We start from the raw sequence: 22,712 nt of genomic DNA, 5'->3' as shown, positions 1-22,712 counted from the left end.
CCGCCACCATTCGATCGAGTGACCTGTGCTCGATCTGATGCTTCGTCTGAATCGCCCATTGTTCCCAATAGTATGTTTCGCTCACTCCATGGGCGCCTGGGATGCAGTCGCGGCTGTCGTGAGTGGATGGACACGGCTTAGGTGGCATAGTATAGGGAGGGATCGGGTGTGATATCGAGTGCAGCAGAGACGAACACACCCAGTAACAACAGGCATCTTTAAATAATGCCACGGTCCTCTTCTTTTCTTTTCTCTCTTTCTTCCTCTTCCATCTTGAACGGTGCCTCTTTCGCCCGAGGCTGCGTCTATCTTTTCCTATTGCTCTCCCCTTCCCTCAATATCGCCCACATGAACTCCCCCGTACTGTACATAGTGCTGGTGCTAGCCCTGCTGCTGTACCTGCTCGTACGCCACATTGTCTATCGCCTGAATGCACACCCGCTGGCCAATTTCCCCGGTCCCAAACTTGCTGCGGCGACCTTCCTGTATGAGTTCTACTACGACGTCCTGAAAAGAGGCATGTATCTCTGGGAGATCGAGCGCATGCATGAAACCTACGGTGAGAATGACAGTCCTGCCTAAGAAAACATTTTGAACTAACGTTCTCCAGGTCCCATTGTACGCATCAACCCCCGTGAACTGCACATCAAGGACCCGTCCTTCTACGAGGACATACACGCCAGCAGTTCTTACAAACGAGCCAAAGACCCCCGGTATGCCGTGGCCTACGGCTCCCCGAACTCGCTCGTCCAAACCATCCACCACGACCACCACCGTCTTCGTCGCAGCTTTCTGAGCAACTACTTCTCGCGCCGCTCGGTAGCAAGTCTGACGCCGTACATCCACGAGAAAGTCGACCAGCTCATCCACCGCTTCGAAAAGGCCTGTCACAATGACACCGTGCTACACTTGCAGCTAGATTTCGCGGCACTGACTGCCGACGTGATCACGCACTACTCCTACGGCTGGAGCTACGGATACCTGGATAATGAGAGTAGCTCCCGCAGCAACGATCTCGTTGATGCGGTCAACGGTGTCATGTCCATGTTTCACATCAATCGCTTCATGCCGTTCCTGATCACGGTTTTCCGTGCTGCGCCGCCGGCCCTGTTGCGCTGGTTGCAGCCGAACATGGCTGATTTGTTTGATTTGAAGGCGAAACTGCGTCAACAGGCAATGGATACGATCCAGAAGAAGATGGTTGAGAAGGTGGATGTCGATGCTGGAGGTGGCGGCACCATATTCGACTCGCTGATTAGTTCGGATGTCCCCGCGCAGGAGAGAACGCTGGACAGGTTGGAGGATGAGTCTGCTTTGCTGTTGGGTGCTGGTACGGAGACCACGGCTAGAGCGATTACGGTTGCCATGTTTCATCTGATGAGCCGTCCGGGGCTTATGCATACACTGCGCGAGGAGCTGAAGACAGTGCTGTCGACGCCTACCTCCAAGGCCTCGTGGACTGATCTGGAGAAGCTGCCGTACCTGGTAAGTTTTGGGGCTGGATTTCCTTGTCGTCCGTGTGTACTCACCGCCACGAAGAATGCCGAGCTCACTGTTTCACATAGACCGGAGTAGTGAACGAAGGTTTGCGTCTAGCACACGGCATGACAGCTCGTCTGGCGCGCATTTCGCCGACCGACCCTCTCTTCTACAAGGACTGGGTCATACCTGCAGGTGTGGGTACCAGGCATAGCAGTGTATGCAGTGCAGGTCAAGTAGACTGACTTGTGTATTCCTCTAGACACCCGTCAGCCAGTCCAATTACTTCGTACACATGGACTCGACCCTATTCCCTCATCCGGAAACGTTTGATCCCGAGCGCTGGATCCGCGCAGCAGAAAGAGGTGAGTATCTGAGTCGATTTATTGTCGCGTTCACCAAGGGGAGTCGGCAGTGTCTCGGAATCAAGTACGTCTTTCCGTCGCATCCATCACTCAGATCTCCCAGCATCAGGAATGTTCTTGTTTTTGTATATTTACAGCATTAACAGAGAGAGAAAAGTCTCGCCTACGCAGAAATCTACCTCGCTCTAGCGCACGTCGTGCGCCGATTCGACTTCGCGCCGTATGACACGACCGTTGCAAATGTTAGTGTTTGGCGTGAACTGGGGATTGGATATCCGAAGGAGGGTCGCTTTGGGGTTCGGGCGACTGTGTCAGCCATTGTAGAGGATTGAGTGCTCGAGATGTTTGGGTCCATATTGTTGGAGTATGGTTATTCGGATCAAATCCCGGCTATTTGGATGAATGCTTGCAGTGATCTGGTCTGATCGAACGTTTTGCATATTAGCTGTTTCGCACATAGTCTGTTGATGTGGTGTCGGTCTATCTATCTCGGGGATTTGGCGAATGGGTTGTTCCAGGTACATAGTAAATGCTGGTTAATAGCACAGTATGGATATTTTTGAAATTGAGTCTCAAATTTGAGTTGTAGATTTGGCTAAGATTGGTGGTGATATATGTTGAGTTCCTGGGGTTGAGTTAGGGTTACCGCCCAAGATATATATATCGGCCCCAACATACGGTTCACCACGTTTGGTACCAATAACCCGTATAATGTGGTTCGAAGCGAACTAAAAAGCTGTATATGATCAATTACATTGAATGTTCCGTCTTCATATTTCTACATGATCTAGTGTCTAGAGTGCTTGATAAGATTCTGTTTACCTACTCAATTTGACTGTTGAAAAAGTTGGTCGGAGCAAGCGCATTTCTCTCGCAAAACTACTTGACCACTGACTGATATAAGACAAAATAAGATACTATGCATTCAGATACCTCTGATTCACGGATAATTTATTGAGAATGGTTCTAAAGGCTTACGGGGATGATAGAAAGCAAACTCAACCGGAAAATGGCCAGAATGAATGGCACCATCACGACCGCACAAGACGAAATCTCCATTCACTCGCGAGGCTGAATGGTAAAAGTAGAAAGCAAGCTGTCGGGATAACAGTGAGAGATTGACTGCAAGGGGTAACTAGGGTTGCCACGGGAATGAGCGATCCAGCGCCAAGTATGTACATATTCTCCGAATATCCCTACATACTGAAACAGTCGCGGGTTGAACTCCTTCAGAAAAGTTTAGACACGTCGGCGCCTTTTGAGGATTTGAAAACGACCAACCCCGTAATTGACCAGTACTAGGATCGATGGTCTGTCAGTTCTGCTTTTGGCGTCGAGTTAGTACTTTTTGACAGAAATCTGCAGAAAGCTATCTTATCTGGGTATCTTGTATCTTTATGATAGATATAGTACATATCAAAAGTCAAAGCATAGTACAATGATTAGGTATGTACATAACCAGCTTCCAACCAGCCATCTCCTGGAGCGTCCAGGGTTGCACTGGCTTTAAGTCGGCATCGAGGGCGTGATCATCATCGTCGAACACACTGTTCATTTCACGCATGTCACTGGAGTAGACAAGGGCAACTTGCACGGTGATCATTCCACACAACCAAACAGGGCTTGGTGCTACTTTCCCCTGTCGCTTAATACTACTTACAGGACAATGTACGAGCAAAAAGCCCCCTTCGGCTATGCAACAGAGGCTGCTGATCCTATCCGCGCGTGTATCCGGCGGCATGGACGACGCGGTGGTCGAGGATCACAACATAGAGCACATCAAGAATTCCTTGCCATGCTAGCCATAAAAGCTGCGCATCCCTTTTTCTCGAGTATAGCTCGGACTTTTTTTTCTCGTTGTATTCTTTTCCTTCCTTTTGTTTTTTTTTTCCGGCTCAGAATCCCACGACACCCGATCACCCTCACTGACAATCTATATTTATCGACACAACAAAACCAAGATGCACGCCTACATCTCCCTGGCGCTCTTTGCCATCGCCGCCACTGCGGCCCCTTCAGCCCCTCACAAGCAGGGCGCTCCCTTCAACAGCTTCCCCTTCAACCCGGCCAACGGCGTTGGCAGCTTGGAGATGGATTCCCCCAAGACCGACCCGGGCAATGATATACCCTATGGTTTCGACAAAGGTTCCACAGGGGCCCAGGTTGCCTCGTCGGCCCTAGACCTCCTGCCTGCCCAGTCCACTCCCGCATCCTCGGTGAAGAACAGTTCTCCTGATCAGAACTTTGAACTCCCCATGGAGGAAATGCCTGCCCTGCCTCCGATGCAGGATGACGCTGAGACGCCAATGTCCTCGGCTGAGATCGAGTCGCCATCCATCCCTGAGGCATCTATGATGCCTGAATCGTCTTCCATGTCCATGTCCAAGCCAGAGGCTAAGCCTACCCACAAGGCCGAGCAGAAGCATGAACACGAGCCCATGACTTCCCTGAAGCCTGAGATGAAACCGACTGCTACTCACGCTGCTCCCACGCATGAGGCTACCGTCGTCGAGACCCACTCTGCGCAAGTGCCTGCGACTCATGCCACACACGCCGTTAAGACCATGGTCACACATCCCGCCAAGGCTGCTAGCATCCACCATAAGCACATGACGGTCGCTTCTTCGAGCTCCGACGCGGACTCGGACGACAGCTCGTCGGCTGCCCCAACACCGACCCCGTCCGCGAAGCCCGCACCGTCGTCACCACTCAATTCTCTACTTGAGGGTATCCCACTCCTTGGTCCCATGCTTGGCAGTACTCTCCGCCGCGCATAGAGTAGTCAGTAGTATCTTCCTGTTGAATAGTGGGATCTTGTTTTGGAGCCTGATACGTTGTCCAAGTGACAATTGAGCTCATACTTGTACTTCAATTCTTTTGCTGGGGATGACGATATTTTGAATGGTGTTGTTTTGTTGTTCTGGTGTTCCGATATCCAAGAGATTTAATTCAGAGCAGCATGCTTCGGTCGTCTCATTGCGTTGAACTTGGGAAATATGGTAAACAAAATGCAATTGCATGCCGCACTTCTTTCTATCTTCACACTTCAAGGGTATCGTCCTGCAGAGCCCAGCATATCCATACACCGCTCAACCGCCTTCTGCATGGCATTGGTTGCTTCTTCAAGGAGAGTCGTGAGGGGCACCTTGCCGGCCTTTTCCTGCTGCACCTTGACATACTCATTATTCAAGACCTTGTTGATATTGATCTTGGACACACCACACTCGATACACTTCTGGAAAATCTCCTTGGTAAAAGGATCCGCGCCGTGCAGGACAAGCTGAACCTTATCTCCAACGGCATTATTGATAGATTGCAGTCGGTCATACTCGAGCCTGATCCCGCGCGGCCCGTACTCGCCATGCACATTCCCAAAAGCCGGCGCCAGCCAGTCAATCCCCGTATCGACAAACTCCTGGCTCTCCTCAGGGGTCGTAAGAAGTCCCTCCAGATCCGCCGTATCGGCAACGCCATCTTCCCCGCCCTCAATGCGGCCTGGCTCCGCCTCCGTCGCGATCCCGCGCGCATGGCAGTACTCAACCAGCTCCCGCGTCAGGGCTAGGTTCTCCTCCTTCTCGTAGTGCGACATGTCGACCATGATACTGTCGAACCCGCCCAGGTCGGCCGCGTAGCGGATGATCTCGGGCGTTTGTGCGTGGTCCATGTGTACGGTGACCGGTACGGAGGCCTTGGAGGCTGCCTCCGCGGCGGCGTGCACAAGGATACCGTCGGCGTAGTGCACCGCCCATGGGAAGAGGAGGATCATTGCCGGGGACCGCTTGGCTTCTGCGGCGCGTACCGTTGCGAGAATGCCCTCCACATTGTAGCAGCACATCGCTGGCACGCCGTACCGGTTGGTGGCGGCATGGTTGAGGATGCTGAGGGCGCGGTTGTTGGAGAGTGGCATGATTGGGAGCGGGAGAGGGGGAATAATATAGTGAACTGGGGGAATTGACCGGCCGGTCCTGGAATACACAGTTTTATAGTTAATCCGTCGCGGTTCAGGGCATCGCACCCCGCCCGAGTGTGGGGCCGGAGACACTCCGCGATGGTGGGATTACGTCAATAATAATGACATTGGAGGATTATATACGACTAGATCCTAATTGCCATACACTTTGATCACACTCGTGCTCCCCTCAGCTCCAAACCCGGCCTTCTTAGCCATAAACAGTACGTTCATCGCCGCATTACCCAGGTGCAGCGGACAGTGCAAGTCCCGAGCTCGTTGCACCGCCTTCTCCAGACGCCGGATCGCATCGTTGACCGTCTCGGTGTTCTGCCCGACCCGGCCCTCAATCATTTCTAGGCCTTTGGTCATGAAAGCCCGACTGGACCCCGCCGCATCGCTGACAAGCGTGAAAAATTGCTTGAGGTCGACATGCAGGTAGCGGGCAAACGCGATAGCCTCCGCCGCAGCGACGGTGTTTGTCACCTCCATCATATCAAGAACCAGCTGCAGGGACTCGGCGGTTTCTGCGGCAGATTTGGTGCAGGTTACTTTCATAATGGGCTCGGAGAAATACTGGCGGACCATGGAGGAGTCATCAACTGGTCCGTAGCCTTGTAGGAGGGCGGAGAGATAAACCTGCTCGGCTGTTGAGCAGAGCGGAGTGGGGAATTGGTTTTCACGAGCGGAGGTGGTGATGATGCCCTGACCGCGTATTAGCAATTGAATGATAATGAAACAAACCAAACATTATACACATACCACGTCTTTCAGAATGATAGTCAGCGCGCTAGCACCAGGGTGCCAATCCTCCTCTAACATGCGCTGCAGGCGGTTCTCATGCATCCACGACCACGCATCGGAAGACTTGATAGCCTCCGCCGTCTTGGTTGCATCCAGTCCCAATTGGGCCGCGAAACCCATCGCCTCGCTACCACCGAGAATCTGAATGCCCGCCAGAACCTGATGCACCATCTTCATATTGCTGCCTGCGCCAATCCCTCCTGGGACTAGGTACAGCTTGTTCGCATCCGACATAGCCTCGAGAAGGAACCGGCCGCTCTCGAGGGGTGCATCAGGCGCGCCCGCCATGATTGACAGCGTCCCGTCGGCGGCGCGCTTGGCACCGCCTGATACGGGGGAGTCGATGAAGTAGATGTCTCCCCGACCGCGTGATTGCAGTTCGGCGGCGACGGACTGGGCATAGGATGCCGGGACGGTAGAGCAGAGAAGGAGAGTCGCATTTGGAGGGAGAGCTGTGCATAATATCGATAATCGTTAGCAAGCGAGCCTGCGAATGAATGGTCTAAGGCTTACCAGACACTACTCCTCCCTCTCCAAAAAGCACGGATTGTACCTGGGGCGCCGATGCCACCATGCAGACATAGTACTGCTTCCCGCTAGCAGAATCCTGCAGCGAATTTGCGGGTATCCCACCCGCAGCCTTGAAGCGCTCAACCGAGGCGGGGAACACATCAAAGCCGTGAACGGGGTATCCCTCCTTGACGAGGTGGGTAGCCATGCCGAAGCCCATGGCTCCTAGACCGACAAAACCCACAGCTGGCTTAGACATGATTGTCGCAGAATGCAGAATATTATGTACAACTGGATGCGACGGAATGATAATAGAAATGCGACGAACGAAGCCTTTATCCCTGTGCCGGACCTGCGTGGGGGTGCAGGTTTTATGGTGGGGGAAGATGGGAAGCTAGTCGGTGCAAGTCCGAGTCCCGATCTACATAGTCAAGCTGCCGACTTTAGCCAAAATTGGGGCATACGGGTAGCCTCGGGTCGGCGTATTAGGGATATCTTCCGAATGGGTAGGACAAGGTGAAAGAACTGCAGTCTATGACTGGTATATCCTAGAAAACTAACGGGACACACGACTGACCGAACCTCAAGACCCCGCTATACGCCGCAACAAATATCCCTCAACAGAACCGACCCCGAAAGAAACGATCAAGATAACTGTCCCATTCCGGGGGTAGAAACATACCCAACCCGTCTGCCTGAGTGTCTGAAGGCATTGACTGAAGCCGCTGGAGATGAGGCAGATGCCTCGTATAGGGTGTTCCTTTTCGACCACCCACTGGCTTCAGGGCGGAAGCTGGAGAATGGCGCGCAGGACTCTGATCCGAAGAGTCAGACTGCTCAATAGAATTCTCGTCAGATTCGTCCTGGTACCCTTCGAATTGTTTTGCAAGCACCGGAGTTGCGTCTTCGAGAAAGGTGTGGCTAGGACTGAGAGCTGAGATCCAGTCGTAAGGGCTGTAAGACATGAATATAGGCAGTTCGTCACTAGATAAATCTGGACGAGGGGAAGATGACCCGTGGGCTTCCAGACTGTCGAGAGAGGTAGTGGGTTTGTTGGGGATATCCAGTTTGCTCATGCCGTCCAAGCTAGTCCAGCGAGCGCTGCACCTCGGCTTGCAAGCGGTCGGAGCAAAGTTGATCAAGTCTTTAGTCGTATCAGCAGTTTTCCGTGATACACGAATGTCAGTTTTTAGATCATGCTGAGCGGAGGGGCTGTGTTTCGCTGGATTCTCACCTGCGGATTTCCTGGCTTCGTCATACCGGCTGCTCAGGGGAGACTGCGTTAAGTAATCGGCAGATAGTTTCCTTCCGCTTTGATCGATGTTGTTCACACCAGTCCGGGTGGAGCGACTCACATTTCTGGAGAAGCCCGAATCCCGCACCTTTCCCTTGGGCGGACGATAGGCCCGACAACTCCTAAGCCCCGGTTCGTGCAATGAGACGTCGGCGAAGAGATCGCACTGATCGTTGTCAATTGTGCGCACAAAATACTTGCTGCTGGGAGAGGTCTTCCTCACATCAAGGGTCATCTGTGTATCAAATTGGATGATCGGGCTCTTCGCATCCAGGCCCTCGATGATCCGATAGGTATCTGGTAGTACCGGATAGCGACCATTGTGCTGAATAGCTTCACTCCACTCCATCTCGCATTGGACACAGAGACTGGGCTGTGCGGCGGGAAGGAGATCGTGCGCTATTTGGACATGTTTGCAGGAGACTGTCTGGCCGGTGCCTGCTACTTGGCGGACATAGTTGGTGAATTCGAGACAGCTGGTCACGCTCCAGTTGGAGATGTGCCCACATACTGGGTAGTGGTGGTATGTGTATAGACACATGTTGATCAGAGTGTTTGGAGGGTGCCACGGCAGTTGTGAATACGGCCATTCTGACTTGATCCTGAAAACTTATATAGACCCTGTGTCTGGGTGTTGTTGAATCTGCCGGAGAGTCGCTGCAAAACAAGTACAAAGCCGAGTTCTGAGTCAAAGGACAACAATGGATTGTAAGAAGGGGATAATCTAAACATTCAGGGTGATCTGTTGAAATGTCTCGTGTTTCTCCCTTTGTCGTGCAATATCTCGAACACCGGGCCAATCATCCTTGTTACACAGGCCTCGGTGTAAGCCCTTTTTCATTCAAAGCAGTGGGAGATGAAGCTCCCTTTCAACATATACGACAACCCAGGAGCAGGGCCAACGCCTTGACTCTTGGGACTTTCCATCTGATTTAATCTAACACCCAAGACTTTGATTTGAAGAGAAGACATCAAAGAAACACATCACCACTATGACTCCAGATCCATCAAATATTGCACCCCCGAATCCACTAGCCACCATGAAGCCAGCTCATGCATCCAGCGAGCAGCAGGGTTTTCCATGGGCATGGCCCTCTTCTCATCCGCCGGCTTCCACATCATCACTTCCGTACAAAACACGACTTCCCCATCCTCCTCTCGGCAACTAATGGCCAACCGACCATCCACATAATCCATCATTTGCATTTTCATCTCAAACTCCACTTTATTCTCACGGCGTACCTTGACCCGATAGGCGCCACAGATAAGATCCCCCTCCTGGAAGCTCAGGGAAGCAATGTGCGATGTCCTGAAACTTTTCTTTTGTTCTGAAGTTTTACTGACAGCTCGCAGCATTAATGCAGCTGGTAGATGAGAGAAGGCCGTCATATTGCGACGGACGTATTTCGTGAAAAGGCTCTCAAGGGACTCAGCTAGCGGCAGCGAGTCCCGTGGGACTGTCTTTGAGGCACGATCGAAGAATGCATAGGACTGGTCCGTGAACACTCTATCTGGAACTGACTCGATCGCGGTGGGCCGTGAAGATGATGCTGAGAGCGTCTCGAAGTGGGTTTCGTGTTGCACGCGGGCCGACAGTCTGAGGTGGAGAATGTAGAAATAAACTGCCGAGGAGCCGGTGATCAGAGCTGTTGCTGTTATAGCAAGGCGGAGCATGATTATGGTCTGCCGTGAGTAGGCAGCTGTTACAGGGGATTTGTCTTCTTTCCGGCGGATTCGGTCAGTGATGACGGGATGGTCACCCGATCCCAGCCGTCCTTTTTGCCTGGTCCGTGCACCTGGTTCCTTGTGGATTTGGTTGTATAGAAGACCGAGGATAATATTGTTGTACTTGGAATTCTTATCCATACATCTTCTGCATAGATCTTCTGCGAATGGAATGTAACTGGATATTAATTAAGATATATCATCATTATGCTAGAAAACAACGATTGAATCGTCATGCAAGGTTGTCATTTTGGGGATATCGAGTACCTCCCTGCCTCCGAATATGGTCCATCATCTCCATCAATATGATGGTTTCTTTCCATGGGCATGATGCTATTCTCCGTACGGCCTGCCATGATATCCAATGCTACCGCATTTGCTTCCCAGAATAGACCGATCCCCGGATTTTCGAACTCATACCTCTCAGGCTTGGACTGCGTCTTGCGGTGCATTTCGAATGCAGATGGCGCAGATGCTGACACGCCCTCAGAGTGATACGTCCATTTTCTCCTTCAATTCGACAAAAGGTATTACCGGTCCTGACCACAGAGCTCGATGTGAGGATGCCGTGCTTGCCCGTAGACGGAAATTGCATCAGTATGGATGTTGCAACATCGATTCCCTCCGATAATGACTGTACAGCCACGACAGTGGGATTTTCAGCACCGCAATCGGCCTCCAGCGTGAAGAGCCCCCATATCAAGCTGTAGACACCATCATCTAGCAGGCTTCCTACACCAAGGCTCCGGACTTTGAGCCGCGAATTGCAATCCAGTGAGGTCAAGTTTAGCTCGAGCGATAGATCACAGAATGTGCGATGCACCTCACCAATTACTTTTTCTTCATGAAGGAGCCTTTTCAAAGTGTCCACTAATGGAAAGAAGCGCGGTCAAACAGCCTCCCTGACAAATACGCCAAACAACAATGACCAAATACAGACCCATCGCTTGCTACCACTAAACAAAAAATCTGACACATGCTATCATTTTCACAGGCATCTTCCCCGAATGGGAATAAGCTACATAACTCGACACAGAGAAGCTGGTAGTCCAGAATTATCTGTACAACTGCCGATTACCGGCACTTGTCCCATCAAGTTCAATCTCGGTCATTACCGGAGTGTGTGCCATCTCAGCAGCCGGCTTGTCTCCACTAACCTCCGCCACCCTCGATCCTAAAGCAGGATGGGTCAATGGCACACCTGACGACGAGGTAGGCGGCTTTTCAGGTTTATTCAATGATGAAGTTTGTGCATATATTCCATCCGGCGTTGGACCCTGTGGCGCATAGGGTCCTCGAGGCATGGAATCTGCCTGCGCGCTCGCAGCAGCAGCCTTGTTCTTGCGGTTCCGTCGGCCAACAAAGAAGAATAGAGCGGCAATTAGGACGACGCCGGCAACTACTCCGATGACAATACCTGCTATTGCCCCTCCCGAGAGAGACGAGCCAGATGAAGACGGCTTGTTACCTGTTGTTGCAACACTGGTCGAAGTAGACGTGGAGGAGGAAGAGGAGGTGGAAGAGGAGGTGGAAGAGGAGGAGGTAGTAGTTGCGGCAGTCGAGGCTGGGGAGCTTGAGGGTCCGCTCGTTGAGGTTGGAGCAGGTCCGACTGTCACAGTGGAAGACTCATCTGGTGGAAAGATTGAAATGGCATCGAAGTTCGTGCTGGCGTTCTTGTCCCACGCATTGCACGAAAGACCACCGGCCGTTTTGCACTCGGTATCGTAGTATATGCCGATGCAAACTCCATCATTCTCCGGATCCCATTGAAACTCTTTGCCTTTTGCGAGACTGATCTGTGTGCACTTTAGATGCTGAGTACCATTGTGAATTATGGTAGCCTTGCCTGTGGCGTTGGTCCAAAGGAAGGTCCATCCGTTCACTAATGGAATAAAGGAGAGGGCGTATACTAGCAGCATCTTTGCGGTGATCATGCTAGAGGATATAATGAGTTCAATACGTTCAAAACTTTAATCACCTCAAAATGGGGTGGGGCCTGGTTTTTAAGCACGGCGGCGAAGCATGGGATCTGTCAGCCACCACAAGCAGGAAGGATTAAGCTCGTATTCACGACGAGCCTCGATGCTCCATTGTGACCATTCAACCCGTGTTCGCCAGCCAGTAAGCGTACAGTAGGTGACCCTGCACTCGCTTTGGTAGCTGATCTCTACTAGGAGAGGGAGGAGATCGACAAGATGACCGGCTCGTGCAGATGGACTCATTCCGCTGCCTATCGAATTAAGCAAACAGAAATGCTCTCTGTGGCTAGCCGAGAAATAAACTTCCTAACCAGCAGACACAATGGCCATGGAAACGAGGCGAGTAAATCGATCGAAAAGCGGACCAGACGACATTCTCTGGGCCCTAAAGAACTTCAAGGAACACAGTCACGGCCTAATAAGCTCATATCGTGTCTTGCGACAGGGTTCAGAATCAGGCCAAAGACGCTCATCAATATAGAACAACTTGATTGGTACCAGGTGGGTCGAATACGAGGCGCACGGAAACGGAATAATTTGCTGGACATAAAACACTTGCGTATGCACTAGACCAGCTTAGGAAAACACTAGACCATGACAAACAAGTGACTACGAATTAATTACCCCGCCCTGCCAAAACTAACTCGATCAGCCCTGCACATCGTTCCACGGTTCTTCGTGGCTGTTTCGCCGGTGCCAGTAGTGGCTGCTTGAATCTCCAACACATACATCGCGCCCGGCTCGAGTGCATATTTTTCAACGATGGCCGATCCAATATCAATTGTGGGACTGATCGTGGACGTCAGTTCGATAATCAAGGCCACCATAACCTACGCAAAAGCTGTACGAGATGCAAGGTCTGACACTCAAAAATTGAGTGAGGAGCTTTTTGCGCTTAAAGGGATACTGGAACATCTTTCAGTACACATCGAGCCTGAAGATTCGGAAAGATTGCCGTCCTACTCAGAAGCCGTAGCTTTTGACTCCGAACTACTAAGGGGCACCCTGAAAACAACCCATGAGTTTCTCACATCCCTCCTTCATGACCTCGAAGCGCCGGCAAGCAGATTCAAGCAACTTAAAAAAAGCTGGAATGGCCATTCACTCAAGATCAATTCAACGCCCACCTGACCCGCTTGGAAAGAGTCAAGTCATGGCTGATTCTCGTTCTCACGAGTGACAGTGCCGCTCTTCAGCGGGACTTGCACAAAGAAATAACGAACCTTGCAAGCTCTCTCGAGGATGACTTGAAAATTCGAAAGGATGAACGGATCAGGACTGCCCACGAAGATCTTTTCCACTGGTTGGCTCCCGTCAGTCCAAACCATATCCACATGCGAGCTTCAAAGGGACGCGGGAATCAAACAGGGAATTGGTTCATTAATCGAACTTTCAGAGATTGGCTATGGAATCATGGCACGTACCGGAAGATTCTCTTCCTCTTGGGTAAATGTACGTTTTGGACAATCAAACATAGGAAGCCACTTACCGACATACTGATTAAATAAAGCTGGAACCGGAAAGACAACGCTTTTGCAAGTTTGATTACTTTCGTTTACTGTGGCTCCACTAACGGCTCATAGTGCCCACGCGGTTGATGAATTGATTTCCATGGCTTCACAAGGTCAAGAGTTCCATTTCGCTTACTTTTACTGCACTTTCGGCGATACTGCCTCTCAAGATCCAGTGAATATTCTGGGATCCTTTGTGGCCCAGCTTTCTGAATCTATGCCCTCCATATTGGATACTATTTGGCCAATCTATGAAGAAAAGGCCAAAAGTCAAGCACACAGGCACCCGATCGATGTTTCTGCTCTCGAGGATGCCCTCATCAAGGCTACGTTCAGCGAAAGACCAATTGTACTTCTCCTTGATGCAATTAACGAAAGCTCTCATATGGAAGACATCAAACGTTCTCTATTAAAGCTCTCTAGCGAATCTTCAAATATCCGTATCCTGATGTCCGGTACGGCCGATGTGATTTCCAAAGGCTATGCCAGCATAGTCAATATGAATGCCAGCATTATACGGGACGACATCGACACGTTTGTACGTTACAGGCTGGAACATGATGACATGTTGAGAAACCTGAGCGCTAAGCTCAAAGATGAAATTTGGGGGACCTTGGTCAGGGGCGCCGACGGATCGTTAGTACCAGATGTTACCACAAGGTGCACAGTCTGACTGCTTCACAGGTTCCGCTGGGCCCAGCTATCATTAGAAAGCCTCAGAACAAAGCGAACTCCCAAGGCAATTCGAGAAGCATTACGGACATTACCCGGCACACTGCGTGAAACATACGTCAACATCCTCGAAAGAATTGAGCCCGATGACTGGGAGCTCGCCCGCGCGGCGCTTTTCTGGCTCTGTTTCTCCAAGCGAACGCTCACCTTGCGCGAACTCAACGAGGCAGCGGTGCTGGACGAGACATGCACTGTCTTTGATGATGATATGGAACTAGTGTCTCCACAGATTCTGCTCCAAATCTGCCAGGGACTCATCACGCAAGACAAGTTTGGAGCCGTGGTTCTGGCCCACGCATCTATCAAAGATTTCCTCACATCCGAGTGGATTACTTCTTCCAACGTTAAATACTTTAGTCTGGACCCTACGACAGCCGACCAAACCATTATGCGCCAGTGTCTCGCTTACCTCTGTCTGGAGAACTTCCGATCTGGAGCTACGCCGTCTTTTTATACTATCGAGGCGCGCGAAAGGGATCACCCTTTCTTGGAATATGCGGCACAGTTTTGGGCCACACACGGCTTGTCGTGTGAATTCGAGGGCCATGATCGTGAGCTCGTCAACCGTCTGTTTGATTCCAAACGTCTTCCTAATCGAGGCAACTTCGGGGTATGGGTGCAGACACTCGTCAAAGATGTGAGCTTTGAAAGTATTCAGTCCACAGAGCCATTGTACTACGCGGCGTCATTCGGATTGGTGCCAGTTGTCAAGGCCATCCTTGCCTCTGACCCGGAACTCGATATCAATGCTCGAGGTGGACGCTTCGGATCAACACCTCTGTTTGTTGCATGCTGGCGATCAAATTATAAAGTCGCGCAGCTCCTTCTTGAAGCAGGGGCAGATCCAAAGCTTGTGGACAGCTCCGGATGGACGGTATTTTCGTTGGCGAAGATGCCCCAGTTCCAAGATCTCCAGGCAATTCTGCCCAAGAAGCAAAATGGAAGGCACAACAATCCAGGGGTTTGACACACTATCCCTGAAGTTTTTGAATAAAATCGCAGTGGTATTTGGATGGCGCTGTTTCCTGGAACGTATTGATTTGATTTCCTTGCACGAAAAGATATAGAGGAGCCCTATGTTAGATCACGTGACACTGTCTTCAAGTCAGTCATTGGAGCACAAGTCGTATGAGAGTTGAGAAGAAGCGAATTTATTACCCGCAGCTGAGGAGAAATGGCCTCTTCCCAGTGTCCCGCGCGATATCGTGGATGTTTTGTTTAACTCGGCTGGGCGCTGTCCAACCTTCATACGGCCATGGATGACGTCAAGAAAGTCAATTGCCGGTCTCCCGGCCCAGTCGGGAATGCTTATCGCCAGCAATGCAGAGATGACCTTAACTCCAATTATAGACATATATTGTGGATCCCAAGTGAGAGATTGTGCAGGGTCTGTGTCGATCACGCTGATTATGTGGGAGAGCTCTGCCTACATAGTATATTTCGGATATATTTCGAATAGACTGACGTCCATGACTCGCGTGTTCCTTAGCGGTTGAGCGCAACGGAAGGTGTAACCATGGCTCGAGTGTTGCCGGATACCAATCACAGGCCGTAGAGACAAGGTAAAGTGTAGACACCGACCGGGGGAGTCTGGCAGCATCATCGACTAGCTTGATCTCCGCTGGCTGCCGAAGGAAGGAAACAGCTTGGATTCCACTCACCCCTCTATTTCCCTCCCGCTCTGCAATACTGAGATGTGGTCTGGAGCAGCTGGTGCTTAGCTTCTTTGTGTTTCTAGACTCGGTGTCACCGTATGTGCTTCCCTCCTTCCCTTTCGTCTTCGCCGTTTCCCCTCCACACTTCCGTGATTTATCCCCCGACTATCTACATCGTGTTAATCCGTTCTCTGCGCAGCCCAAAGATTGTCAATCATCTTCTCTGTCATTTCCACCGAGAAACCCTTTCCAGCTTCTGTACGCTCTCTTGCCTTCCTGACAACAGATCTTGATCTCTAACCACAAGCCCGACGCGTTACGTGCAGTTCATCCTCTAATTCCACGTTTCCCTCACCATGGCTGCGATCGGTCTGATTGAACGCTCTCCGTCCTCCAATATCCATTCGTTGATCAAGCGAAAGAATTGGGCTGCCAAGAACCCCGGTGTGGTCCTTGTGTTTTGCATCGTGTTCCTGGTCGGCTGTGGCATCGCTTCGCTCTTCATCTACCGGCGCTGGCTGAAACGGAAAGCCGAGAAGGAATCATACGAAACCACTGAAGCCACTGGGTAATCGCGCCACCTGCCACTGCTTCGGGGCTACCATCGACCATGGTGCAAACCATGTGCAGCCCATGATCTTGCCTCTCGTGGTGTCTTTCGCACTTCAATGCAGCAGCGCAGGCTGGCTCTTGCTGAATGTCTTGCTCAGACTTTGTGCGACGCGAGTCTCTTGTTTTTATGAATACCCATTTATGTGACGTTATTAAGAGGGAGGGATATGGTGGCTGAGAAGGGAACGGGTTCGGAATTGACTGAACGCAGCGTTGACGACAGGATATCGCTTTGTCTCTTCTCTATGGCAGCTCTATGGCGGATGCGGTAATAATAATGATAATACTTTTTGCGCATGCAACGTGCTCTGGCTCTTTCATGACTCTTTTGACCGACTCTGTTTGCGGTGGTTTCCACAACAAAGAGTGTGCGGCTATTACTTCCATCTTTCTATAGACTTGCTTTGCGGCTGGAGATCCACCGTTACCCCGTGACCGGAGAAAGAGTCCTGGCGCTCGTAATAATATTGGTTTCACACTGGTGTCAACATCCCGTTTTCTCCCTTCTCTTGGGTCCTTCTTCGGACATCAACAGCGACAACAGCAGTGGGCTGGCTGAACATATTTTTCATTTGTTTTTGAGCTAGCCCAGAATGAACGAAATATCCACATGGCTTCTCGGTGCGTTTGCCCTGTCTACACTCCTGGTGGCCCTAGGTTCACTCTCAGACTGACTGGTGGGTGCTTCTCGACTACCAATGATATCTATATGATCAAATTTCTCCTGGGTCACATTCATATCAATTTCCTCCACCTCGCCCCGTTTTGTACCATACGCGAAGGTGGGATATTGGCTGTTCAACGATTTCCAGTTCTCAGTGCTCCACTATCTCGTCCCGTGTGGACGAATAGAACGTTTGTCTCTGTTGACAGAGTCACTACCATCTGCTTGGAGGTGACCTGGCATAGCCGCAGCAAATCCTTGCCCAGTGGCCACTGATAGGAAAAGGCTAAGACTGCAACTGTCAGACTGGACACAGAAGCCATCGGGCCCATTGATGGGCCTCCTGCAGACTTGTGCCGTCTTTCTCACCATCTTTCTCACCATCTTCATCTTTGTTAAAATATTTGAGAAAACTCGCAGACGGTCTGAATGATTGTGTGGTTGATGAGGTCAATCGGGGTGTTAGTTGAACGCATGTCTTCCTTGCGGCAATGACATAACATACTGAAGGCTCAACAGGTATGGCAGACGTGATCGTCTCTTGAGACATGCGCATGTCAGTCATGGCCATTATGGGGCACTAAATGTTGCGGCCTTCTGATATGACAGTCATGTCCTTCTCCATGGTGGTACCGCGCGTCCGAAACTGAAGCCTAATGGATTATGGACCCGGCGATGTTTGGTCGACCGATAGCAAAGAACTCCCTGGATTGATGGGCTTCCACGCACATCGGACGGTTTGGGATGATTGAAGTATGCCTGGACGAGGTTATTGCATGTCCTAAAGAGATTGTATGTAAGTGCGAAGAACGACTCACGCATCGATCTGCAAGGATCATGGTCAAGGAAACAGTGAAAAGAAATGCGTGTCTAGGTCTCCGGACCGCTTGTTTTGGTCAATCGAGTTCAAGTACAGATGCAATCAGATAAACTTGGAAGAAGGGAGATGGGTACATAGTCCTTGTTTTCCGCGACATTCTCACGGCGCTGGGCCTTATCATCGGATTCGTACAGTCGTTGAACCTCGTTGCAAACCTCAATCAACTGTTCCGATCTTTCAAGTGCTCCGCGCTCTAGCAGACCCTCAATCTGCATCTTAATCTCATCCAACGGCGCTTGATTCCGAACAAGGTTCATGATCTGGGTGGCGGAAGACGAGTCCAGTTCTTGGACAGTGGCTAATAGCTGATCCATATCTATCGGCTCCCCTTTCTCTTCAAGGATGTCCATATTGTGTTCGAGGACTATCCTTCGCCGCTGATCCATGCTTTCGTCGATCACACAGTCAAGTCCGATTTCATCGCACTGTTGGCATGGCGTCTCACCGGAACACTACCAACAAATCCTCAACGATCATTCGTGTTGATGTATTTGTTTTGGTTGGACAGACGAATAATTACCTTCAACTTTCCCCGCTGGCATGATATGCAGGCCGCGCCGACATTCTTTTCCCCAGGCCATGGTTCCGGAGCGGGTACGCCTACCAAATCATCTGGAGAGCCCTCCGGGGAGTCTTGAGGTGGTAACTTGTCCATGGTGCATTTCGCCAACGGACGGAGTGGATGTGGTACTTTTGAACCTTCTGGCCTAAATAGTGTGGGACTGGTCTGTCTCCACGGAGGTCTTCGAATCGGCTGCACTGCACTGACTCACTCGATTAAATATGGCAAGTACTGCTAGTTGCTCTCATAATTGCATCAACTTCCGGAAGCAGGAAGCCTTTTGATCATCATCGCCCATGGCAGTGTGGCTGACTGACAACCCCTGCCTGCGTCTCTTAATCCCAGCACATTCACATCGCTGGGGACCAACTAACAGGCATAATAAGGGTGCGTTGCGCAGATCTGAGCCCGTTGAGCTTACATGTTGATTGGGCCCGGGGTCATAACAATCATCGAATGGGCTGCTTTCCTGATCCCCTGGTCCCCGATCGATCAGTGGACCCCGGATGGTTTTCCAACGCTAGCAATTCAGCTTTCGGGACAGCTTCGGGGAAATGGTGCTGGGTCAGATTGGCGCCGCATGCAATGAGCTTGACGCCCATTCAAACGCGGGAGAATCTCTGTGGGTAATTTCGCCAATCGCACCACTGGGATGGTATTTATTGAGCAGTTGTGGGTCTGATCCTCGCATTTAACAGCCTTACTCCTTCCCGACTGTTACTAGCGGCTTACGAAACTGTCAAAGCCTCCCGCGGAATCTGCTAGTACTTCCGGCAGAAGACTGGCGTGCACAGGTTGTACCGATTTGAGGAAATATGGGCAGTTCGCCTCTTGAAGAATGACTGATCCCGCGACCTTGATAACCAGTTAACTAGAATGATAAGCTTTCAATACCCTTGGTAACGCCCTCCCGACAGGGCTGATTCACCCAGATCTTTGGGATGATTGAGCGAGACGAGGTCAGATATCTCGACGCGGACGCAATTTAGATCCTTCCACTTGAGACATCAGATATGAAATCCGTTGGGTTGGGGGAGGAACAGCTGCTTGGCTAATCAATGCTCTTTGTTAAACTGCTGCCATACATATAAACCCCAGGTATGGGACTGCATCGCGGCCTGCACTGCCCCCGATCTGCATTTTGCCGGGTGCGCTATTGTATGCACCCTGATATCTACCGACATTATGACTTCATTTAGAGGGGTCAGTCTCTCACCACCCTTGGACTACCGAAGTCCGTGACAACCGTTATTCTCGGGCATAGGTATTAAAACTGGGTCTTCCGGGAGTCCTACATCACTTGGAACGCATTTCAGCCTTGTGGGTTTTTGATTGGACCCTAGGTATGCATGCCAATGTTGATATCAAGCGACACCCTATGCAGGCCAAGAGATATATAAACCATATTTTTGACTTGTATTATAATTATAATTGGTAGCATCTGGGATGATATACAACTATTAGGTGGTTGTAAAAGACACATGCGTTATGACACCATTAGAAACTGCGGAAAACTTGAGAATACCATCGCCCGACTCTTTAGAAGCCTTTTATATTGGCTTTTCTCCTGGCTCCCCACCTTCGGCGTGATTCTTCACAACAGCAACACATTCCTGAGAAGACGCGAGCGAAACCACTTCTTTCGACCCAACGCTCTCCTCATCCCGGCGCCAAAAGTCCTTCTGGCCATGAGCTGCACGCTTCACCCACGGTGGGAAGAAACCACCAGGTACCTTCCAAGACCAAGGGTCGGACTCATCTTTGTTAGGTGGGACAATGCGGCCACCACTGATTTTCTCTAGTAGCCATGCGACGCCATTTAGGGTGATATAGCTGAGAATGCCAGCAATAAGACCATAGGCGATGCTATAGGTGAAAGGCATGATAGCAATAGTAAGAAATGCCGGGATGGCATCGCCGTAGTAACGCCAGTTGATATCTGCAGCAGCCTTCGCCATCAACGCCCCCACGATGACGAGCGTGCAACCCGTCGCCCATGCAGGAATGGATGCAAAAATCGGTGCGAAGAACACGGCAATGAAGAAGGCGAAACCCGTCATGCACGATGTCAGTCCTGTTTTCCCTCCCTCGGAGATTCCAGCGCCGGACTCGACAAATGCTGTCACCGGAGGGCTGCCTAAGAGCGATCCGATCGAGATGGAGATGGCGTCGACCATCTGGTTTCTCAGTTAGCATTTTATGACAATACCAGAAAGAAGAGGGAATTATTCTTACGTAGGCGATGGCACTCCCTTCAAAATCTTGCGTGCGCTCGTCAATAGCGCCAGCAAAGCGGGCCATTGAATACATGGTACCAGTTGTATCCAGAATATCGACATACTAAAATGCCATGTTAGTATCTTTGCAAGTCAGTGTCAAGATAGATTACTTACAAGAAAAGTGATAAACGCCAGTCCGAACTGGCCGCCATGTCCAGAGATGTCCCACTTCTGAACAGCAAGGGTATGCTTGATCGGATGAAAGGTGACAACCTGCTTGAAAAAGTCGAACATGCTTGTTCCAAGTTCCGTATAGGGAAAGTAGGTGACGGGTGTGGTACGGGGCCAGGAAATGATGGAGACTAGCAAGATGCCAATGATCACAGCACCTTTGATGCGGTACATCATGAGCATTGCCGTGAGAACACCACCACAGAAAATGCCCACCCACATGGTGGCACTGCGCATCTTCTCGCTACTCAAACACTCACCGGTGCTAGAGTCAATGAATTGTGATGCGCAGCCAGCCAACTCGATCGGGGTGTCTGAACCACCCTGCACCAATCCGATTCCCGCGCTGTATGTCAGACCGATTAGAGCAAGGTATAGTCCAATCCCAACACCAGTCGCAAGTTTAATCGACGCTGGTAGAGCGCGAGCAAGCCATTGCCGCATACCAATCAAGGTAAGGCCGAGAAAGACCCAACCCTCCACAAACACTGCAGTCAGCGCGACATCGTACGGGATCATGCCGGCTCCATGAACTCCAACGACAGTGTAGGCGAAGTATGCATTCAATCCCATACCAGGTGCCAGTGCAATAGGTAGGTTAGCAAATAGGCCCATGCAAAACGTCGAAAGAGCGGCAATAGCAGATGTGGCAGTAACGATATCACGCTTGACTTCCTGCATACAAATGAGGTACTCGGAGTTGGTTGCGCAGTAGTCCGCCATGTCTTCCGGCGGGCAAACACAGGTACCGCCAGTTTCTGAAGTGATGTTGCTGTTGACGGAGATGATATATGCCATAGCAAAGAATGTTGCTAGGCCGGCGCGGAGTTCAGTAAAGAAAAAGCTACCCTTTCGCTCCATGGGCTATGTGACATTAGTACGTAGCAACTTTTTCGCGCCGTCGATCACTCACATGGCCTGAATTCTCGAGTCGAAACCATCTCCCCACGGGGCTGCGCGCAACACGCAAGTTGGTGTCATGTATCCAAGCCTTGAAGCCCATGACGACGGACAAAATTTCCTATATCCTGTAGAATGGCTTCCCAGCCGAAGAGGCGTGTCCAAGATGTTGTCAAAACAGATGCCCCAAAGGAAAGAAGGAATGCCAGGAAGAAAAGAAAAACAGATAGCCAACCATATTCCTCCGATAGGGCGAAAAAAAATTCGCCCATGTCTGCCCACCCGCGCCCTCCGCCTCCGACCTTGGCGGACTTGGCGGGACTAAATCATCTGAGGTCGAATGGGGTGATTGCCGGCTTGCCGACAGTTCCATTTCCATGGATGGGGACTCGGCAAGCCGGTGGGTCACGACAGAAGAAAATCGTGACAGCAACGGCCAAACATGTAGGACCTGAGTTTGTTCATAAGAGAGAGAGATTGGCCATATTGAAAGCAAACGCAAGGCATGTAGATCTGAATCGCCAAGATGCATTCGTATTCGCTCTAGCCATGTGGATGCGCTATCTTATCTTGGCCTCAGAAGATGAACAAGGTCCAGGTCGATTGAGGCGAACTGGACGGAACCAGCCGATAAATCTTGA

The 22,712-nt window shown here is 50.9% G+C and overlaps 14 protein-coding genes across 14 annotated transcripts; 5 read left to right on the top strand and 9 right to left on the bottom strand.

Annotated features, from left to right (window-relative positions):
* Window positions 1-348: 348 nt before the first annotated feature.
* Window positions 349-2,176, top strand: N7510_006169 (cytochrome P450; the record flags this gene model as incomplete). Its single annotated transcript, XM_056978095.1, has 5 exons — window positions 349-559; window positions 611-1,485; window positions 1,566-1,676; window positions 1,742-1,908; window positions 2,002-2,176. 5 exons carry the CDS (start codon window positions 349-351, stop codon window positions 2,174-2,176), a joined length of 1,539 nt encoding a protein of 512 aa, XP_056834127.1.
* A 1,629-nt stretch (window positions 2,177-3,805) lies between these two features.
* Window positions 3,806-4,621, top strand: N7510_006168 (uncharacterized protein; the record flags this gene model as incomplete). Its single annotated transcript, XM_056978094.1, has 1 exon — window positions 3,806-4,621. The coding sequence occupies one exon, from the start codon at window positions 3,806-3,808 to the stop codon at window positions 4,619-4,621; it is 816 nt and encodes a 271-aa protein (XP_056834126.1).
* A 269-nt stretch (window positions 4,622-4,890) lies between these two features.
* N7510_006167 (class II fructose-bisphosphate aldolase) lies at window positions 4,891-5,751 on the bottom strand (the record flags this gene model as incomplete). Its single annotated transcript, XM_056978093.1, has 1 exon — window positions 4,891-5,751. The coding sequence occupies one exon, from the start codon at window positions 5,749-5,751 to the stop codon at window positions 4,891-4,893; it is 861 nt and encodes a 286-aa protein (XP_056834125.1).
* Window positions 5,752-5,946: 195 nt separating this feature from the next.
* Window positions 5,947-6,381, bottom strand: N7510_006166 (uncharacterized protein; the record flags this gene model as incomplete). The annotated part of the gene is made up of 1 exon (XM_056978092.1): window positions 5,947-6,381. The coding sequence occupies one exon, from the start codon at window positions 6,379-6,381 to the stop codon at window positions 5,947-5,949; it is 435 nt and encodes a 144-aa protein (XP_056834124.1).
* Window positions 6,382-6,543: 162 nt separating this feature from the next.
* Window positions 6,544-7,366, bottom strand: N7510_006165 (uncharacterized protein; the record flags this gene model as incomplete). The annotated part of the gene is made up of 2 exons (XM_056978091.1): window positions 6,544-6,990; window positions 7,151-7,366. The coding sequence occupies 2 exons, from the start codon at window positions 7,364-7,366 to the stop codon at window positions 6,544-6,546; spliced, it is 663 nt and encodes a 220-aa protein (XP_056834123.1).
* A 358-nt stretch (window positions 7,367-7,724) lies between these two features.
* N7510_006164 (uncharacterized protein) lies at window positions 7,725-8,942 on the bottom strand (the record flags this gene model as incomplete). The annotated part of the gene is made up of 1 exon (XM_056978090.1): window positions 7,725-8,942. One exon carries the CDS (start codon window positions 8,940-8,942, stop codon window positions 7,725-7,727), a length of 1,218 nt encoding a protein of 405 aa, XP_056834122.1.
* Window positions 8,943-9,391: 449 nt separating this feature from the next.
* N7510_006163 (uncharacterized protein) lies at window positions 9,392-10,075 on the bottom strand (the record flags this gene model as incomplete). The annotated part of the gene is made up of 1 exon (XM_056978089.1): window positions 9,392-10,075. One exon carries the CDS (start codon window positions 10,073-10,075, stop codon window positions 9,392-9,394), a length of 684 nt encoding a protein of 227 aa, XP_056834121.1.
* A 1,106-nt stretch (window positions 10,076-11,181) lies between these two features.
* Window positions 11,182-12,045, bottom strand: N7510_006162 (uncharacterized protein; the record flags this gene model as incomplete). The annotated part of the gene is made up of 1 exon (XM_056978088.1): window positions 11,182-12,045. One exon carries the CDS (start codon window positions 12,043-12,045, stop codon window positions 11,182-11,184), a length of 864 nt encoding a protein of 287 aa, XP_056834120.1.
* Window positions 12,046-12,867: 822 nt separating this feature from the next.
* N7510_006161 (uncharacterized protein) lies at window positions 12,868-13,236 on the top strand (the record flags this gene model as incomplete). The annotated part of the gene is made up of 1 exon (XM_056978087.1): window positions 12,868-13,236. The coding sequence occupies one exon, from the start codon at window positions 12,868-12,870 to the stop codon at window positions 13,234-13,236; it is 369 nt and encodes a 122-aa protein (XP_056834119.1).
* Window positions 13,237-13,716: 480 nt separating this feature from the next.
* Window positions 13,717-15,315, top strand: N7510_006160 (ankyrin repeat domain-containing protein; the record flags this gene model as incomplete). Its single annotated transcript, XM_056978086.1, has 2 exons — window positions 13,717-14,252; window positions 14,301-15,315. 2 exons carry the CDS (start codon window positions 13,717-13,719, stop codon window positions 15,313-15,315), a joined length of 1,551 nt encoding a protein of 516 aa, XP_056834118.1.
* Window positions 15,316-16,359: 1,044 nt separating this feature from the next.
* N7510_006159 (uncharacterized protein) lies at window positions 16,360-16,575 on the top strand (the record flags this gene model as incomplete). Its single annotated transcript, XM_056978085.1, has 1 exon — window positions 16,360-16,575. One exon carries the CDS (start codon window positions 16,360-16,362, stop codon window positions 16,573-16,575), a length of 216 nt encoding a protein of 71 aa, XP_056834117.1.
* Window positions 16,576-17,413: 838 nt separating this feature from the next.
* N7510_006158 (uncharacterized protein) lies at window positions 17,414-17,850 on the bottom strand (the record flags this gene model as incomplete). Its single annotated transcript, XM_056978084.1, has 2 exons — window positions 17,414-17,551; window positions 17,785-17,850. The coding sequence occupies 2 exons, from the start codon at window positions 17,848-17,850 to the stop codon at window positions 17,414-17,416; spliced, it is 204 nt and encodes a 67-aa protein (XP_056834116.1).
* A 335-nt stretch (window positions 17,851-18,185) lies between these two features.
* On the bottom strand, window positions 18,186-18,636 carry N7510_006157 (uncharacterized protein; the record flags this gene model as incomplete). The annotated part of the gene is made up of 2 exons (XM_056978083.1): window positions 18,186-18,546; window positions 18,605-18,636. 2 exons carry the CDS (start codon window positions 18,634-18,636, stop codon window positions 18,186-18,188), a joined length of 393 nt encoding a protein of 130 aa, XP_056834115.1.
* Window positions 18,637-20,271: 1,635 nt separating this feature from the next.
* Window positions 20,272-22,174, bottom strand: N7510_006156 (NCS2 family permease; the record flags this gene model as incomplete). The annotated part of the gene is made up of 4 exons (XM_056978082.1): window positions 20,272-20,898; window positions 20,957-21,061; window positions 21,115-22,035; window positions 22,085-22,174. 4 exons carry the CDS (start codon window positions 22,172-22,174, stop codon window positions 20,272-20,274), a joined length of 1,743 nt encoding a protein of 580 aa, XP_056834114.1.
* Between the last annotated feature and the right edge of the window lie 538 nt (window positions 22,175-22,712).

The sequence above is a fragment of the Penicillium lagena genome (genome assembly GCF_028827675.1).
Source record: "Penicillium lagena strain IBT 129212 chromosome Unknown utg000003l_segment0_segment0, whole genome shotgun sequence".
In the NCBI taxonomy this organism is placed as follows: domain Eukaryota; kingdom Fungi; phylum Ascomycota; class Eurotiomycetes; order Eurotiales; family Aspergillaceae; genus Penicillium; species Penicillium lagena.
Note: the sequence above shows the minus strand (reverse complement) of the source record. Positions and strands in the feature narration are given on the sequence as shown.